Source organism: Panthera tigris, chromosome D4 (assembly GCF_018350195.1).
Source record: "Panthera tigris isolate Pti1 chromosome D4, P.tigris_Pti1_mat1.1, whole genome shotgun sequence".
Taxonomy (NCBI): Eukaryota; Metazoa; Chordata; class Mammalia; order Carnivora; family Felidae; genus Panthera; species Panthera tigris.
The window spans coordinates 208782-226995 of NC_056672.1; the positions used below are offsets into that span (position 1 = coordinate 208782).

The window sequence follows — 18214 nt, forward strand, 5'->3', positions numbered from 1 at the left end:
TTTCAAGAACATGGTGTTTAGTTTCCATGTATTTGTAAAAATTTCCCATTGTCTTGATATTTTTTGGTTCCTAGTTTCATTCCATTGTGGTCAGAAAAGATAATTGGAATGATTTTGATATTCTCAAATTTGTTAAGATTTGTTTTATGATCTAACTTGTGATCTAACCTGAAGAATGTTCTGTGTGTCCGAAAACGTGTATTCTTGGGCTGCTGGGTGGCTGGGTTCTGTTAGATCCATTTAGACATAATGTTGCTCAAGTCATCTCTTTCTTTATTGATTTTTCTGTCTGGATATTCTATCCATTATTGTAAGTGGGGTATTTAATTCCCACTTTTGAGAGAGAGAGACAGAGACAGACAGAGACAGAGACAGAGGCAGAGACAGAGACAGAGACAGAGTACGAACAGGGAAGGGGCAGAGAGAGAGGGAGACAAAGAATCCAAAGCAAGCTCTAGGCTCTGAGCCATCAGCACAGAGCCCAACAGGGGCTCCATGAACTCATGAATTGTAAGTTCATGACCTGAGCCAAAGTCAGACACTTAACCAACTGAGGCACCCAGGCGCCTCTCCCCTATTATTTTATGGCTGCCTATTTCTCCTTTCAGGTATATAAAATTTGTTTTTATATATTTAGGTGCTCAGATGTTGAGTGTGTACATAGTTATAATTGTTATATCTTACTACTGAACTGACCATTTCATCCTTATATTATTACCTTGTCTTTAAAGGCAGGTTTTGATTTAAAGTCTATTTTATATGATATAATTTATAACCACCCCTACTTTCTGTCGGTTGCCATTTACATAGATATCTTTTCCCATCCTTTCACTTTCAGCCTAAATCTAAAAGAGTGTCTTGTAGACAACATACTACTGCATCATGCTTTTTTAACCATTCAATCACTCTATGCCTCTTGACTGGTGATGCTAATTCGAATATATTTAAAGTAATTATTGATAAATGAGGACTTACTATTGCCATTTTGTCTTGTTTTGCAGTTCTTTTGCCTCTCTCTTCCACTCTTGCTGTCTTCCTTCGTTATTGATTTATATTTTAGTGATTTTCTTTGATTCCTTTATCTTTATCTTTTGTGTATTTATTATAGGTTTTTTCTTTGTAGTTAATTTGAGGCTTGCATAGAATAGTCTGTAGTTATGACCCTGTTTTAAATTTCAGTTGCATAACAAAAACTGTACACTTTTATCCTCCCCCACATACATTGTGTTCTTGTACTCAGTTTACTTCATTTTATGTTGTGTATCCATGAACAAATTTTTCTCTTAACCATTAAGTCAGAGTTAAAAGTAATTTATAAACAACCATTACAGTGCAACCATTTGTTGTATATTTACCTTTACCAGTGAGAATTAAGCTTTCATGCTGCTGTTGAGCATGTTTTCATTTCTTTCTTTCTTTTTTGAGAGAGATAGATAGCAATTGCAAGTGGGGGAGAGGGGCTAGGGAGAGAGAGAGAGAATCTTAAGCATGCTCCACGCTCAGCACAGAGCTTGACACAGGGTTCAATTGCATGACCCTGGGATCACAACCTGAGCCAAAATCAAAAGTCAGATTTGCTCAACCAACTGAACTACCCAGGCACCCTGAACATGTTTTCACTTTAATTTGAAGACTCCTTTAAGCATTTCTTGTAAGACAGGTCTAGTGGTGTTAAACTTCCTCAGTTTTTGCTTGTCTAGGAATGTCTTTATCACTCCTTCATTTTCAAAGGAAAATTTTGCTGGATATAGTTATTCTTGGCTGGCAGTTTTTTCTTTTAGTACTTTGAATATATCTTCCCACTCTCCCAGCTTGCAAGGTTTGTGCTGAGAAATCCACTGATAATATTTAAAAAGTTCCTTTAATTGTGATAACTGGCTCTTCTCTTGCTGCTTTCAAAACACTATTTTTGTCACTGATTTTTGAAAGTTTGGTTCTAATGTATCTCTGTGTTTTCTTGTTTTTTATTTTTTTTAATGTTTATTTATTTTTGACAGAGATAGAGAGACAGAGAATGAGCGGTGAAGGGACAGAGAGAGAGGGAGACACAGAACCAAAGCAGGCTCCAGGCTCTGAGCTGTCAGCACAGAGCCCAATGCGGCGCTTGAATTCACAGACCGCGAGATCATGACCTGAGCCAAAGTCACCCCTGTGTTTTCTTCTTTGTATTTATCCTGTTTGGAAACTTTTCAGCCTCCTTAATCTGGATATCTATTTCTCTCCCAAGATTTGGGAAATTTTCAGCCATTATTTCTTCTAGGATATATCGCTATGCCATTATTCATACATTGATTTTGTTGATGTTTCCCCATTAATATTGCAGATTTTCTTCACTGTTTTTCATTTTCCCACTCTGATTGGATACTTTTAAATGATCTTTGAGTTTGAAGACTCTTTCTTCTAAAGTCTGCTGTTGAAGCTACTGTGTTTTTCATTTCATTCAAATGTATTCTTCAGCATCAGAATTTCTATCTTAGTTCTCTTTTATAAGTTCCATCTCTTTGTGGAACTCACTTTACTCATATATTGTTTGCCTGATTTTGTTGAGTTGTCTGTGTTTTTTTGTGTGCTCACGGAACTTCTTTAAAACAGTATTTTGAATTCTTTGTCAGGAAATCCATAGATTTCCACTGGGGACTCTAACTGAAAAATTATTCTCTTTCATTGGTTGTTTCTTTTTTCCTTGATTTCCTGTGTGTGTGTGTGTGTGTGTGTGTGTGTGTTTCTGATAGCCTTATATTGACAACTGCATTTGAATTAAGTCCCCTCTTCCAGACTTTACAGAAAACTTTACTGGACAAAGACTTTCACCTACAGCTGGTTTTGAGGGTGCTAGCTAGGTGGGATTTGGCAACTCCAGCTCTGGGAGAGTGCAGCAGTGTGGACTCCTAGCAACTCTGTCAGCTGAGATTAGCATCAGTCAACACTGCAGAGGTCCTTGGCAGCCAAGGCTGCAGGTGAACACGGCACAGCAAGGACGGGTGCAGTCCTCAGTGGCAAAGAATGCTGAGGTTCTCCTGCACTCCTTGTCCACAGCAGGATTACTTAAAAAAATCTTTGATTTTAAATCTTTGATTTTAGTGTAATGCGGTATTAAGCTTACCTCAATCTTAAAATTCAGCTTTAAGACAGCATGATTAATTCATTTAAATGGAGAAAAACCCAACAAAAATATATAGTCAAACTGAATAAACCCTTGTATTCCTCCTCTTAGGAAAAAGAACTGTATTAGTATATTTTGCTCTGACATGGTAATATTGATCATCAACAATTGTTAGAAGGTGAAGGAGGAACAGTAAAATATCTTCCAGACTTTTAAGACCAAAAAATGAAGCAAGCTACTCCATACCATTTACACAGTTTTATTCAGGGTAATGTAGTGACAACAATTTTGGGGTGGCTGGGAATCAGGCAGATGACAATCCAGGTGTTGTGCAGCTATTCTCTGCCAAGTCCAGACCTTAATCCACAGATTTTGCAGACCTAGTTAAAGTGGTGCCATATGTGTACTAGAGAGGAGAGAGGGGAATAAACAAGGTTATCTCTTTCTACTGGTTATCTAAAGTGGTGCCATCTGTGTGCCAGAGGAGAAGGAGAGAAAGAAACTATTTTATTTCTACTAATTATCTAAAGAAATTTAGGGACAATCAGAACAAGCCTTCCTGCCTTCTGGTCAGGGCATATATTAATCTCCAAAGGGCCTGGAATACATATCACTACACCAACATAAACAAGAGGTAGGGCCAGAGATGCAGTCAATGTTGTCAGCATTCCTACCAACATTATAATGGCATCCTTATCTTGTACTTATTTTAAGATTAGTCTTAGTGGAATCACACCGTGTTCTACATATCCTATCAATGTTATAGCAAATTTCAGTGGATGCTATGGTAAATAAAAAATAAACTTTAAAAACCTCCATTGCTCTACTGTGAGTGTAGCTTAAGAAAATGTCCTACAAAATTTTCTGGTTTGGGGACCCAGGTAACAGGAAGTGATACTTTAGCTCATAAATGATATAATCATTATAATCAAATAGCATGGCATCGTGCATATATTTTGCTTTTTGTTTAGAAAACTATTTGTTTAAATTAAGTATTCATCCAGAAAAGTAGGCAAATCATGAATATAAAATTGATTAATTTTCACTAAATGTGCACATCTGTGTACCCAGCATCCAGATCCAGAAAGAGAACATGATCAGCCATATAGAAACCTCTACAATACTGATTACCCTGACTTTGAAAAACAAATTAATTTTTTTTGCATTTTTGAGTTATGTAAAAGGAATCATATTGTCTATATTCTTTTATGTCTGGCTTCTTTTGTTCAACATCATCTTGTGAGGTTCAAAATGCTACTGAGGAAGTTATAATTCATTCATTCTTGCCATTGCTATATGGTATTCCACTGTGGAAACCACCATGATTTAGGAGATCATGCATGTATTTTCTTTTCAAAATAATATACCGACTACATTACATTGTACAAATTCCTTTATGTAAAATAGGGTTTCTCAACCTTAGCACCACTGACATTTTGGACCTCATAATTCTTTGCTGTTAGGGACTATCCTATGCATTGTAGGATGTTTATTAGCATCCCTGGCCTCTTACTAACTGCTTCTCTCCAGGAGCCAATAAAATGACAATAAAAAAGGTTTCCAGAAATTGCCAAATACCCCCTGGGAAGCAGAATTACCCCAGGTTGAGGACCACAGGTTTGAAGAATGGGACAATTTTATAGAACCTTGGGACTTGTATATGTGCCATTAGACAAAGTCTACTGAAAAAAAAAGTTCCTCTTGTCTTAGCTTAGATTTAAGCATGTGAGCAAATGTGGCCTACTCATAAGTAATGCAACAAATAGCAAAACCTACTATTTCTTTTATTCCTTTAAAATATAAGAGTTTAATTGTTTTTATTTAAATCCCAGTTAGTTAACATATGGTGTAATAGTAGTTTCAGGTTACTTTATAGTGACTCAACACTTCCATACATCACCTGGTGTTCATCCCAAGTACACTTGTTAATCCCCAAGATACAGACTACAGAGAACACGCTGATGGACACCAGGAGGAGGTCGGTGGGAGTATGACAGAAATAGGAGATTGGGGATTAAGGAGTGCTCTTGTTGTGATAACCCAATACTGTTTCAACAAGTGAAAAAGCATCAACAGCACATTAAAAGAAGCAACAAAGTAAAGGCTTTAAGTGTGTGTGAGTGATTATTTTCAAATGTTACTTAACTTTTCCCACAGGCATCAAGAGAATATCCAGAAAGAAACAGAAAATAATTGAGAGCTTTACATTAATCATCTCAACAAATCATCTCAATTATGTCTATGTATAATTACATACTGTGGTGTGGGAGGCCGGACCCCGGTGCCAGGCTGAGACCGGGTCGAGCAACGGCTCCCTGTTGACTCAGCCAACCCGGTGGTTCCCCCTCCCATTCCCCCACTTGCAAAGGCATACGAAAGCCTTGTGAAGACTGAGAAATCTAATTCCTGAAGCCTGTGGTCTGTGGGTGTTGGCAGTAATGTTACCCCCCTTTTTCTACCCCGGGTCAAATAGAAACAAACATGGGAACTGTGTTTTGCTAGCAATCTATCAACAAGGTCTTGCTGTGACCCGTTTAGAAACTTCACAAGGTACACAGAACTAAGTGTTTTGGTTGGCAGCGATCATGTGAAACCTGTTTATTCTTAGAATGACCTGACCCATAAGAGTCTTGATATAAAAGATTGTGTACAGCAACAATAAAGCCGTCACTTGGGCCATCAGCCCAGGGGACCCTCCTGTTCCCAAACTGGCTTCTCTTCTCTTTTTTTTCTTACATTCCCCTACCCTCAGGACCCTGATCTCGGTGTTTGTTGCACCGGTCGCAACACTGTGGTTTTTGAAATTAATCATCACAACAATCCCAACAAGGTAGGTATTAATACCCCAAATTTGTTTATGGGGAGAATGAGGATTAGGGAGGTTAAATAACTTTCTTAAGGCTGCACAAGCAATAAGAGGTGAAGAGATTCCAGCTCAAGTCAGTCTTTCAGCTACTACTGTCACCATTTCCTTTAATCTATTTCTTAAGATTTGTGAATTAAAGACCACAGGTTTTTTTAAATATTAAATATCTGATCCACATGCACCTCAACTAAAAATTCCAGCTGAAGTTCTAAATGTTGGCATAGACATACCAGGTAAGAACAAGAGATTGCATCCTCACCCTTGTATATAATTCCTTGGGTTGATACCCATTCTGCTTGTACCTATGAACGTTTCTTTTTTAAGTTTTTTTTTATGTGTGTGAGAGAGAGAGAGAGAGAGAGAGCATGAGCAAGGGAGGAGCAGAAAGAGAGAGACAGACAGAGAGAGAGAGAGAGAGAGAGAGAGAGAGAGAGAGAGAGAATCCCAAGGATACTCCATGCTCATGGGGCTCGATCTCACAACAGTGAGATCATAACCTGAGCTGAAATTAAGAGTCTGATGCTGAACTGACTGAGCCACCCAGGAGCCCCCTATGAACATTTCTGCCTTCCAAAACATGATTAGCAACATACAATATACTGTATGAGTCCAGTAAAATTAAGTAGGAAAGACTTCCAATCCATACTAGGGGGCCTTCTTTCCTAAATACACCCTGTTTGAAACAGTATTATCCTGTTTTAATTTCTTCTACAAGCATTTATAGAGCATTTCCTCTGTTCTGGGCACCAAGCCAGGCCATGGGACTACAAAGACAAATGAGAGAAGTTTCTTTTTCTAAAGAAGTGTATGGTAAGCAGAATTCCAAAATGGTCCTCAAGATTCCTGTATTCTGGTGTGCAAACCCCCCCCATTTGAGTCCAGGCAGGACCAGTGAATCTAATGAGATATCACTTCTGTGATTAGGCTACTAATAATCAGTTGACTTTGAGTTAATCAAAAGGAAGGCTGTCCTGGATGGCCCTGACCTACTCAAGTGAGCTCCTTAAAAGATGAAGTATCAGAGAAGTGTGAAGGAGCAAACTGTCGTGGATAGGACCACTTAGCAAGTATCTGAGAGCAGCTTCTACATGATGAGAGCAGGAGCTAATAGCCAGCAAGAACATGGGACCCATAGTCACAGGACCACAAGGAAATGAATTCTAGCAATAACTTGAGAGAGCTTGGAAGCAGATCCTTATGTAGTTCAGCTTCCATATGAGTATGTGGTCAGATGACATCTTGATTTTATCCTTGTGAGACCCTCAGCAAAGCCAGTTAAAGTCTGCCAGATTCTTGACCCACAGACACTGAGATAATTCATTGGTGCTCACTTAAGTTGCTACATTTGTAGTAATTTGCTATGTAGCTATAGGAAAGTAACAAAAAGTGCATAATTCATATTTTTTTAGATTGGGAAATTGGTCAGTTTTCTTCTTCTGATTATAAAAGTATACTAAAATATAGTCCCAAATCAGAAATTTATATGAAAAATATTCTTAGTTCTAAAGCCAATCATTATTAAAGAAGTACTTTAATTTTTTTAAGTTTATTTATTTATTTTGAGAGAGAGAGGAGCGGGCGCGACAGAGAGCGAGGAGGAGAGGGGGCGGGAAGAGGGAGAGAGAGAGAGAGAGAAAATCCCTGCACTCTGTCAGCACAGAGCCTGGTGCAGGGCTTGAACTCACAAACCATGAGATCATGACCTGAGTGGAAATAAAGAGTTGGACACTTAACCAACTGAGCCAGCCAGATGCCCCATTCTTTTTTAAATTAATGTTTTTAAAAATATCAAACATATTATTGTTTTACGATCTTTCTATGCTACACTATTGTATGCATATTTCATGTTCATGTGCGTCTTTAAAAATCAGTAAAGAAAAAAGCAGCACTTCCCAAACTGTGTCCTACACATCTTCAATATACTAATCAGTGTTTCAAGAATAAAAATGTTTGAGGAACACTTCTTACTATATTTTCTCATTAGAAAAATCATGATATGGGGTGCCTGGGTGGCTCAGTCAGTTGAGTGTCCAACTTCGGCTCAGCTCATGATCTCATAGTTTGTGGGTTCAAGCCCTGCATCAGGCTCTGTGCTGATAGCTCAGAGCCTGGAGCCTGCTTCAGATTCTGTGGTTCTCTCTCTCTCTCTCTCTCTCTGCCCCTCCCCCACTCATGCTCTGCCTCTCTCTGTCTCAAAAATAAAATAAACATTTAAAAAAATGAAAAAAAGAAAAAAAAAAAACAAAAGGAGAGGTGCCCAGGTGGCTCAGTCAGTTAAGCATTTAACTCTTGGTTTTGGCTCAGGTCATGATCTCACAGTTCGTGGGTTTGAGCCCCATATCAGACTCTGTGCTGACAGCATGGAGCCTGCTTGGGATTTCTCTCTCCCTCTCTCTCTCTGCCCCTCCACAGCTCTCTCTCTCTCAAAAAATAAACATAAAAATGTTTTAAAAATAAATAAAACTAGAGGAAATCTGGCAACAAAAAAGAAAACATTTTAATTTTGTAATTATTTAACACATAGTTATTTCCTACCAGGGGAACACTCTTCCTCTTGCATACCTATTAACATCCTGAGAAGCATCTTTTCATTAATAATATGAATTCAAACAATTGAAGATATCTAAACCACTCTTGGATGAAACAAGGTAACACGCATCTTTCCATGAGCACTATTACTTTCTTAGAGCCTAGGATGTTGGATTAAATTATGTGGACTCCCAGGTCTTTTTTTTTTTTTAATTTTTAAAAATATTTATTTTTGAGAGAGAGAGAGAGAGAGAGAGAGACAGAGTGTGAGTGGGGGAGGGGCAGAGAGAGAGGGAGACACAGTAATCTGAAACAGGCTCCAGACTCTGAGCTGTCAGCACAGTCTGACGTGGGGCTCAACCTGGGGAACAGTGAGATCATGACCTGAGCCAAAATTGGATGCTTAACCTACTGAACCACCAAGGTGTCCCTGGATTCCCAGGTCTTTGACCTTGATCAGTGCTGAATCAATTAAGAGGTAAGGATAAGGGTCTATTTAAATCCCATGGTATAACTGTTAACATAATGCAATTACACAATTCACCTCTTAAAAATTACTTTTATGACTGTCCAGATCAAGGGACCACCTCACAGTGCTTTCATCAAATACTACTTACAGTGGTATATTTCTGCCAATGCATTTCAACTGGGATTTTAACAAATTGGTATGCATTTGGAGGATAATCAGGAAAGATGACAGGTTTATTTTGACATTTTAAGCAATTGCAATTAGACATTTTTATATACACAAAGCAGGCAGAGGCAGGAGGAAAGCATGGCTGAAAGAGGTAAGCAGTCTTTAGCTCAATGAAAGGATAATGAGAGCTATCCATAAGTGAATTGGGTGTGTTTAACACATCTCTTCTCTGGCTATGTTTAAGTAGAAGTTAGATGACAACCTGGCTAAGATATTGTTGGGAAATTTCTTAGTCTCAATTCAATGCTGGTGACTTCTAAAATTCGATCAGTCTCCTATTGTGAACTAAAGTGTCTTTAATCAAGGCCGAGTAGCAGTACAGTCCCTGCATTAGGGGGCAATTACGTTGATTGCTTGAGATTAAGAAAACAATAGTGTTCTTTCAGGAAAAGCCAATTTTGGACATCAATGTGCTTTGGGAAGCACAGTCTGAACAGTCTCTGTAGGTCAAGTGCTACAGACTGAATTGTGTCCTCCCAAAAATGTGAATGTTGAAGCCCAAACCTCCAATGTGATGGTATTTGGACATAGGGTCTTTGAGAGGTGGTGAGTTTTAGATGAGATCATGAAGGCAGGGTGTTCATGATGAGATCAATGGCCTTATAAGAGAAACCAAAGAGCTTGTCCTTGTGAGGACACAGTAAGGAGGCCATCTGTAAGCCGGGGAAAAAAAGCTCTCATCAGAACGTGACTGTTAAGTCATCCAGTCTGTGGTATTTGTTATGCTGCCTGAGCTAAGACACCAAGGTTATACTAGCTCAAGGCCTGGGAGGGACCTAAGCCAGTTTATACAGTATGTCAGAGCAGACAAAAATATTTAGGATTGTGCATTAACTGTTTGGAACTTTAAAAATAAACTTTAAAAATAAAACTGCCAGTTACTTTACCAGCAAAGATGGGTTTATTCAGAAATATCAACGAATTGCAATTCAGGGCAAGGAAGCAAGCTACTGGCAAAACCATAGACATCCCCAAGAACAAAGGAGAGGAATGTTCTCTTGCAGAGAAAGTTGGGAAAGCTATTACAAACAAAAAGTTCGTTTGAGTAAACGAGGAGTTTGAAGTATAATGGCTTTTCATTGGAGCTTGGGAGAGAAGAACCTTTCTTCCTCCTGCTGGGACAATAACTGGTAGCTAAAGCACCGCGGATTTTCAATTGCGTCTCTTCTTGTTGGGTCTCCAGTTGACCCAAGGGATAGGGCATGAGAGCTCCCCCTTCCGGTTTCCTTTTATTAATTCTCACGGTAATAACACAAGATGTAAATCAGTAGTGGACTGATGGCACTTACTTCATTCTCGGTTAAGTCCATCTGGGTCTAATGAGGAGGAAGACACGAGGCCTTCAGGGTTTCAAGGTACTCGTCTCCTCTCAAGGAGGCACTGAATGAATGCTGAACTATCTAAGCAGGAGAAAATACTCTGAGTGTATCGTGTATCAGTACTCCAAATTGTGCAGCTCACAAGGTCTCTGAGTGGCCAGTGATGACGATATTAGCATTTATGAAGCCCGGATTCGTGTTCACTTTCCCTAGATATTCCATACGCTAAGTTCTGTGCTGCTGAGTAACCCGTACATAACCCGCCGTGCTGGAGCCATCAGTGGCCCGAGACTGGACCAGGGGCCCTCCCGTTTCCTAACACCGTCCTTTCCCCGCACCCCACAGCCTGACTGGGCTCGCCCTCAGCTTGTTCGGATTTCGCAGAGGAACAGACTGCCTGGTCACAGTACATATAGCGCTTTCCCAGTTCTGGACTCCAGACTGGAGAGGGGTGTCCTTCCGCGTCAGGATGTGTCCATTTCTGTGCCTGAAGAGGACACCAGGAGCCGTTCCACAAGCGCCGAAATTACAAAACAGTCGTCCATCTAACTCACTTCCCCAGACTGGACAGTGTTTCCGGAAACAGCACGGCCGCCTGGCCGTGGGAGATGACATACTTCCGGCGGGCGGCCGCGTGAGCACGCCCCGGCGGCCTCGGAGGCGTGGAGGTGGGGCCTGAGGTGGGCGGGGCGCTGCCGGAGGCCTCCGGCGCGGGCGCCCAGCTCCAGGCGGGAGCTGGGGCGCGGGGCGGGGCCTTGTGACCGTCCGGGGCCGCCCCTGACGCCGCTGGCCGCTGCGAGAGTCGCGGTCGTTGCGGCGGGTGCGACCGGCGGCCTCTGCAGTTGCGCTCCCGGCCTCGCCTCCTTGGTGGCTCCGGCCTCAGCCGCCCTTACAGCCCTCGGCGTCGCCGCTGGCGCCGCCACCCGACCCGCAGGCCGCCGCGGGCCACGGAGCCCATGAGGGCGCGGGCCCCGCCGCCGCGTCCGCGGCGTCGTCGTCGTCCCGGAGCACCCCGAGCCGGCGCGGGCATGGCCGCGGCATGAGCGCGGAGCCGCCGCCGGAGCCGGAGGACGCGGCGGCGTCGGAGCCCGCGGCGGGAGCCATGCCAGAGAAGCGCCCGGGCGCGCAGGCCGCCGGCGGCCTCTCGGTGAGCGCGGGTGCGGCCCAGGGAGCCTGGGCGGGGCCGGGGTGCGGAGCCCGGGGATGAGGGTGGGGGGGGGGTGTACGTGGACAGGCCGCGTGGGCCCCGGCTCTCGGGCAGCCCGTCCTTTCCGGGGCCACTCCTGCGCCTCGCCGGAGAAACCTTCAGGTGGTTTGTTGTCTCGGGAAGCACTGTGCGCGGGACCCCGAGGAGAAGTGGCTTAGTCCTTTCGGGAACTTCCAGACGTGTGGCAGGCGGTTCCACTTCCGTGGTGCAGTTCCCGGCTCGGCCTCCTCGGGCGTGTGCGGGCCTGTCGGCCGGGAACGCTCGGGCCGCTCTCCCTCCGGGTTTCCGCCGGGTTCGGGTGGCCGCCGGGGCGCTGATTTCATAGGCCCGGCTTCGGCAGAGCCCGCTGGCTCAGAGGCGCCTCCGGTTCGTTATGGGGGAGGAGAAAACATAGAGCTCCAGTCTTCCTTAAAGACCGTGGGTTTTTCTGCTCTATTCAGGACAGGAAATACAGAAACGTTACAGGGTAACACCAAGGAAACGTTTTGCCAAAGAAAACCAGAAATTTTAGGAAAGTTAAATGTATGCGGTCGACTTTTTTTTTTTTTTTTTTTTTTTTACAAATTTTGCTTTACAGATTTTTAGCTTACATACCTATATTTGCTTTTAGGAGACGCTAGATGAATATTACTTGGTGATACGAGTCTGCATTAACAGAATTGGGAGGAGGGGGAAGTAGAATGGAGCCCGAAGAGCTGGTTCTGGTACTGGTCCTGTGAGAACGGTGTGCCCTGCCACTCGGTGCCTCATCCATAAAAGGAGAGGAGAGCCTAGTAGTAGTGTTGAAGGGCCCTCCTTGCTCAAGTGAGTTCTCATTTTTGAAAAAGCGTTAAGGGTTCCTCATTTCAAAGACAAGATGTCTGGAAAGGGAGGTTTATTTCATGGTGAGAGGAAATTCCAGAGAATTGGTTTTTCTCGTTTTGTTTCTGATTATTTAAAAAGGAGACCTCATATTCCTGCCCCTCAACTGAGCCAAACCGCCGGGTCCTCCTGGGTCTGCATGGACAGACCATAATTACTCATCAGCCACCAAGCTAGTAACACGGGAAACAGCTTCCCTCATCCGTTGCTGTACTTAAGGACACCCAGTACTTTGCCAAGTGTAGCTAATTTTACCAGGCGAAGATTTTAGGTTGTCGGCTTCCTCTGCATCCCTCTGGTTCAGTTCCTCAGCGTTTTTGACTTAGCGTTTGACTTCTCTCTCGGGACCCTTGCTAACCTCACCATCAGTTCTTGGTTGATTAGTGTCATAATTACTGCTGTCCTTAAGTTTTTTCATTGGTTCTCCTTGGCTTTTTGGATAAAAATAAATAACCCAGCAGGTTGAAGCATTGTAGCATAGTGATTAAGTGAGCATGCTCAGAATCCCAGTCCCCACCTTTTGTTACCTGCACAAGTTACATAACATCTCCGAATTAATAATAGTATTTACCTCAGAGGATTGCTAGGGTTACTGCAACCTTGTACCTAGTAAGTTCTCAATAAATATTGGCTGTTACTGTTTCTCAATATTTTCAGCATGAATGGTCAGAATGTATACGTGATTCCTGACAAGTCATTTACTAAAAATTAAACCTGATGATTTGGGGGCGCCTGGGTGGCTCAGTCGGTTGAGTGTCCGACTCTTGATTTTGGCTCAGGTCATGCTTTTACGTTCGTGGGTTTGAGCCCTGTGTGGGGTTCCGTGCTGACAGTGCAGAGCCTGCTTGGGATTCTCCCTCCCTCTCTCTGTGTCCCTCCCCTGCTCTCTCTCTCTCTCTCTCTCTCTCTCTAAATAAACTTAAAAAAAAAAGTTGATAATTTTATATGCTTAGAGCTGGAACTTTTGAAGGATGTTTACTCAAAGAAGTTTACTCAAGGAAACCTAGACTCTATTCCCTGGTTCCTTCTCCTGTGGGACCCTGATGCTAACCTGCTAATTTGGGCACAGATAGATTGCTACCCAGTCTTTCCTGGTCTCTGAGGGTGCATGGACTCCGTATTGATGAACTGCAGTGAATACTGACAGTGAATTTTCTTGATACTTACTGTACTTAGTGAGATGATTAGCATGGGCAGGTGGCAGAGTTCAGACACTGGTGCTCGTTTGGAATGTGTGGTGGCTGGGAAAGCAAGTGAATGCCTTTGTAATTTTTTTTTTATTTTTATTTTTTTTTAACGTTTATTTATTTTTGAGACAGAGAGAGACAGAGCATGAACGGGGGAGGGTCACAGAGAGAGGGAGACACAGAATCTGAAGCAGCTACAGGCTCTGAGCTGTCAGCTCAGAGCCCGACGCGGGGCTCGAACTCACGGAGTGTGAGATCGTGACCTGAGCCGAAGTCGGCCGCTCAACCGACTGAGCCACCCAGGCGCCCCGTGAATACCTTTAAATGTTCATGTTGTATGCTGGGACCACAAATTATGCATCTTTCTGCTTACCTTTGTGTCTAGTATCATTTCCACATGCTACGTTCTGCAGCTGGGCCTGGAGCCTGACTGTGAGATCGTGACCTGAGCCGAAATTGAGTCTGATGCTTAACAGACTGAACCACCCAGATGCCCCTGCTTGACTTTTTAATACAATAGTTTTGTATTTGTTTATCTTTTAAAAATAGCTTCATTGAAATATAATTGACATAGTAACAACTATATATGTTTATACAGGTTTGTATTTTGACATGTGTATACACTTGTGGAATCATTACCACAATCAAGACAGTGAATATATCCATCACTCCCAGAAGTTTCCTTGTGCCCATTTTATATCTTCTCTCCACCTACTTCCCAGGCAAACATTTATCTACTTACTGTCAGTATATATTACTGTTAATTTTCTAGCATATGCTCTTTTTGCTTTGGCTTTTTTTTTTTTTTAAACTCAGCATGAGTTGAGATTTATCCATGTTGTATAAATCAGTGCATTCCTTTTTGTTGCTGAGTAGTATTCCATTGTATGGACATACCATACCACAATTTGTTTATCCATTCAGCTGTTGATGAACATTTGCTTCATCACTAAGGCTTGGCAGTACAAATAAAGTTGCTATGAGCGTTTGTCTACCAGTCTTTGTATGGGATATACTTTTAAGTAAATACTTAGAGTGCAGTGGCTAAATCATATGGTAGGTGTATTGTTTAACTTTTAAAGAAAACTGCCAAACCATTCTCTAAAGTTATTTTACAGTTTTACGTTGTCACTAGCACTATGACAGTTCCACTTCATCTACATCCTCAACACTTGGTCAATTTTAGCCCTTGTAATAGATCTGTATTTTAATTGTTTTATTTTGTTTTTAATTTGCATGTCCCTCTGGCTAATGATATTCAACATCTTTCCATAAACTTATTTGTCATCTTTATATCCTCTTGGTGAAGCGTCTGTTCGAGTCTTTTGCCTATTTTTATTGTTAGGTTGTTTATCTTATAATTGATTTTTGAGAGTACTTCATAGATTTAGGATGTAAGTCCTTTATCAGATATATGCTTTGCAAATATTTTCTTTAAAAAAACTTCTTTTTTTAATGTTTATTTATTTTTGAGACAGAGAAAGAGCATGAACGGGGAAGGATCAGAGAGAGGGAGACACAGAATCTGAAGCAGGCTCCAGGCTCCGAGCTGTCAGCACAGAGCCCGACGCGAGGCCCAAACTCTCGGACCATGAGATCATGACCTGAGCCAAAGTCGGATGCCCAATCGAGTGAGCCACCCAGGCGCCCCACAAATATTTTCTTTTAAGCTGTGCTTTTAGAAGAACAGAGTGTTTGGGGCGCCTGGGTGGCTCGGTCAGTTAAGCATCCGACTTTGGCTCAGGTCATGATTTCGCGGTTTGTGAGTTTGAGCCCATAGTCCCACTCTGTTGACAGCTTTGGGCCTGGAGCCTGCTTAGGATTCTGTGTCTCCCTCTCTCTCTGCCCCTCCCCTGCTTGTGCTCTCTCTTTCTTTCTCTCTCTCTCTCTCTCTCTCTCTCTCAAAAATTAACATTAAAAAATTTTTTAGAAGAGCAGAATGTTTAATTTTGATGAAATTTATCAATTTGTTCTTTTATGGATTGGTTTTGGTTTATATCTAAGAAATGCTTGCCTAACTCAATATCACAAGGATTTCCTTCAGTTTTTAGAAGCTTTTTAGATTTTACAATTAGTTTTATGACCATTTTGAATTATTTTTTAATATGGTGCAAAGTATGGATGGAAGTTCTCTTTTTGTGTATGGATAACTGTTGCATCATTTGTTGAAAAGACTTTCTTATTCACTAAAGTTGCACTTTAGTCAAAATTCAGTTATTCATATATGTCAGTCTATTCTGTATTCTGTTTTATCTATAAATCAATACTGCTTAATATGTATTATTAGAGGTATATATTAATACTTGAAACAAGTACTGTTAGGCTTCCACACTTGTTCTCTTTTAAAATTGTTTGGCTATTCTATGTCCTTTGCATTTTAGAATTCTGGAATCAGATTTTCAATTTTTACAAACAAACCCTGCTTATATTTTCATTGGGATTGTGTTGATTCTGAAAATGAGTTTAGGAAGAATTGAAAACATTGAATCTTCTCATTCATGAAAGAGGTATCCCTCCGTTTATTTTAGATCTTTAAAATTTCCCACCTGTGTTTTGGAGTTTTCAGTGTACAGGCCTTTCACATCATTTGTCAGAGTATACCCCATTTCAAATTTTTTGATGCTGTTGTACAATAGTGTAAATATTAAATATGTAAATTCTTAAAAATTCAAATTCATAATTGTTGCCAATATATAGAAACACAGTGGCTTCAAGAAATTCTTGGGGCGCCTGGGTGGCGCAGTTGGTTAAGCGTCCGACTTCAGCCAGGTCACGATCTCGCGGTCCGTGAGTTCGAGCCCCGCGTCGGGCTCTGGGATGATGGCTCGGAGCCTGGAGCCTGTTTCCGATTCTGTGTCTCCCTCTCTCTCTGCCCCTCCCCCGTTCATGCTCTGTCTCTCTCTGTCCCAAAAATAAATAAAAAAACATTGAAAAAAAAAATTCTTAACATTGCAATGTAATACATATATCATAAAATTGACCATTTCAACCATTTTTAATTGTGCAGCTTAGTAGTGTTAAATGTATTTACGTTATTGTGAAACCAATCTCTAGAACTTTTTCAGTTTGTAAAACGAAACCTCTATATCCATTAAATAGCATTTACCCTGTCCCTCATTCCCTAATAACCATCTTTCTGCTTTCAGTTTCTATAAGTCTGACTACTCTAGATACCTCATATAAGTGGAATCCTACACTGTATTTTTGTGACATTCAGCATAATGACCTCAATGTTGTTGTTGTTGACACATGTCGAAACATGTTGTCTTCAGGATTGCTGAAGGCATGTGTGGTATGTCTTGGAATTTCCTTCAAGATGGAATAATACTCTGTTTTATGTATATGCCACATTTTGTTTCTCCATTTATCTGTTGAGTATTTCATTGCTTCTGTTGTTTTGGCTATTGTGAATAATGCTTCTGTGAACATGATTGTACAAATATTTCTTTAAGACCCTGCTTTCAAATCTTTTGTATATCTATCCAGAAGTGGAATTATTAAATCATTGGGTAATTCCATTTTTAAGTTTTGAGGCACTGCCATGCTGTTTCCCATCGTAGTTGCACCATTTTAAATTCCCACCAGAAGTCCTTTGCTCAATTTTAAATTGGACTGTTACTTTGAGTTGTAGAGGTTCTTGATGTATTCTGAATATTACCTTCTTTTCAGGTACATGCATTACAAATATCTTCTCCATAGGTTGCCTTTTCACTCTGTTGATTGTATCCTTTGATGTGTGGAAGTTTTAAATTTTGGTAACATTCAATTTAATCTGTTTTTACTTTTGTTGCCTTTGTCTTTTGGTGTCATATTCAAGATCTCGTCAAATCCAATGTTACAGAGCTTTTCCCCTATGTTGTTTTGTGAGAGTTTTATGTCATACACTTAGTTAGGGTTTTGGTTCATTTTAAAAGTTTGTGGTTTTGACAAAGCCCAATATCTACTTTTTTCTTTTGTTGCTTGTTACTGTTGCTGCTTTGGAGTCATGTCTAAGAATCCATGATTAAATCCAAGATTTAGCTCTGTGTTTTCTTCCTAGTTTTGTGGTTTTAGCTTAGATCATTTATCTGGTTTGGGTTCTCTATATGGTGTGAGGTAGGGTTTCAGATTCATTCTTTATATGTGGAAATTCAGTGGTCTCAGCACCATTTGTTGAAGAAACTGTGCTTTTGTTTTGAGTGGATTTGGCACTCCTGCCAAAAATCAGCAGGATATAGATGTATCAGTTTATTTATGGAAACCCAGTTCTAGTCAGTTTGTGTATATGACAGCCTCTTTCTCTCTCCTGCTTCCATGTTGGGAGTCACTCACTGATGTTTACTGTGTACCGTGATCTGTGAGTTGGAGATCATGTTTGGGACCAACGGGAGTAGTTTTCACCCTTATCTTTTTCCAATTGAAGGCAGATGACCTGATTGATAAAAGTCAGGTGCTCTTGCTAGTCT

General features: G+C 41.3%; 2 protein-coding genes and 1 long non-coding RNA gene across 4 annotated transcripts in view; 1 reads left to right on the plus strand and 2 right to left on the minus strand.

The window, feature by feature from the left end:
- Positions 1–3455: 3455 nt before the first annotated feature.
- On the minus strand, positions 3456–11555 carry LOC122233231 (CASP-like protein 4A2). The gene is made up of 3 exons (XM_042964977.1): positions 11408–11555; positions 10485–11374; positions 3456–3509 (listed from the first exon to the last, which is right to left on the minus strand). Exons 1-2 carry the CDS (start codon positions 11553–11555, stop codon positions 10830–10832), a joined length of 693 nt encoding a protein of 230 aa, XP_042820911.1. The 3' UTR covers positions 3456–3509; positions 10485–10829.
- The window catches only part of MFSD14B (major facilitator superfamily domain containing 14B), a 72013-nt gene continuing 65146 nt past the window's right edge, over positions 11348–18214 (plus strand). For both annotated transcript variants that reach the window (XM_042964437.1, XM_042964438.1), the window contains exon 1: positions 11348–11661. In XM_042964437.1, coding sequence (XP_042820371.1) covers positions 11554–11661 — 108 coding nt within the window. In that variant the 5' untranslated portion in view covers positions 11348–11553. The remainder of the gene's footprint in view (positions 11662–18214) is intronic.
- Positions 13144–14253, minus strand: LOC122233090. Its single transcript, XR_006210547.1, has 2 exons — positions 14069–14253; positions 13144–13296 (listed from the first exon to the last, which is right to left on the minus strand). It is a non-coding gene; the product is annotated as an uncharacterized LOC122233090 (long non-coding RNA).

What these genes read in the sequence shown, in the direction of transcription:
- LOC122233231 (XM_042964977.1), bottom strand. Translation starts at nt 11,555, where the DNA reads ATGCCGCGGCCATGCCCGCGCCGGCTCGGGGTGCTCCGGGACGACGAC. An exon ending in CAGCGGCGACGCCGAGGGCT is followed by an intron (nt 11,375 to 11,407) that starts GTAAGGGCGGCT and finishes GCCACCAAGGAG; the next exon opens with GCGAGGCCGGGAGCGCAACT.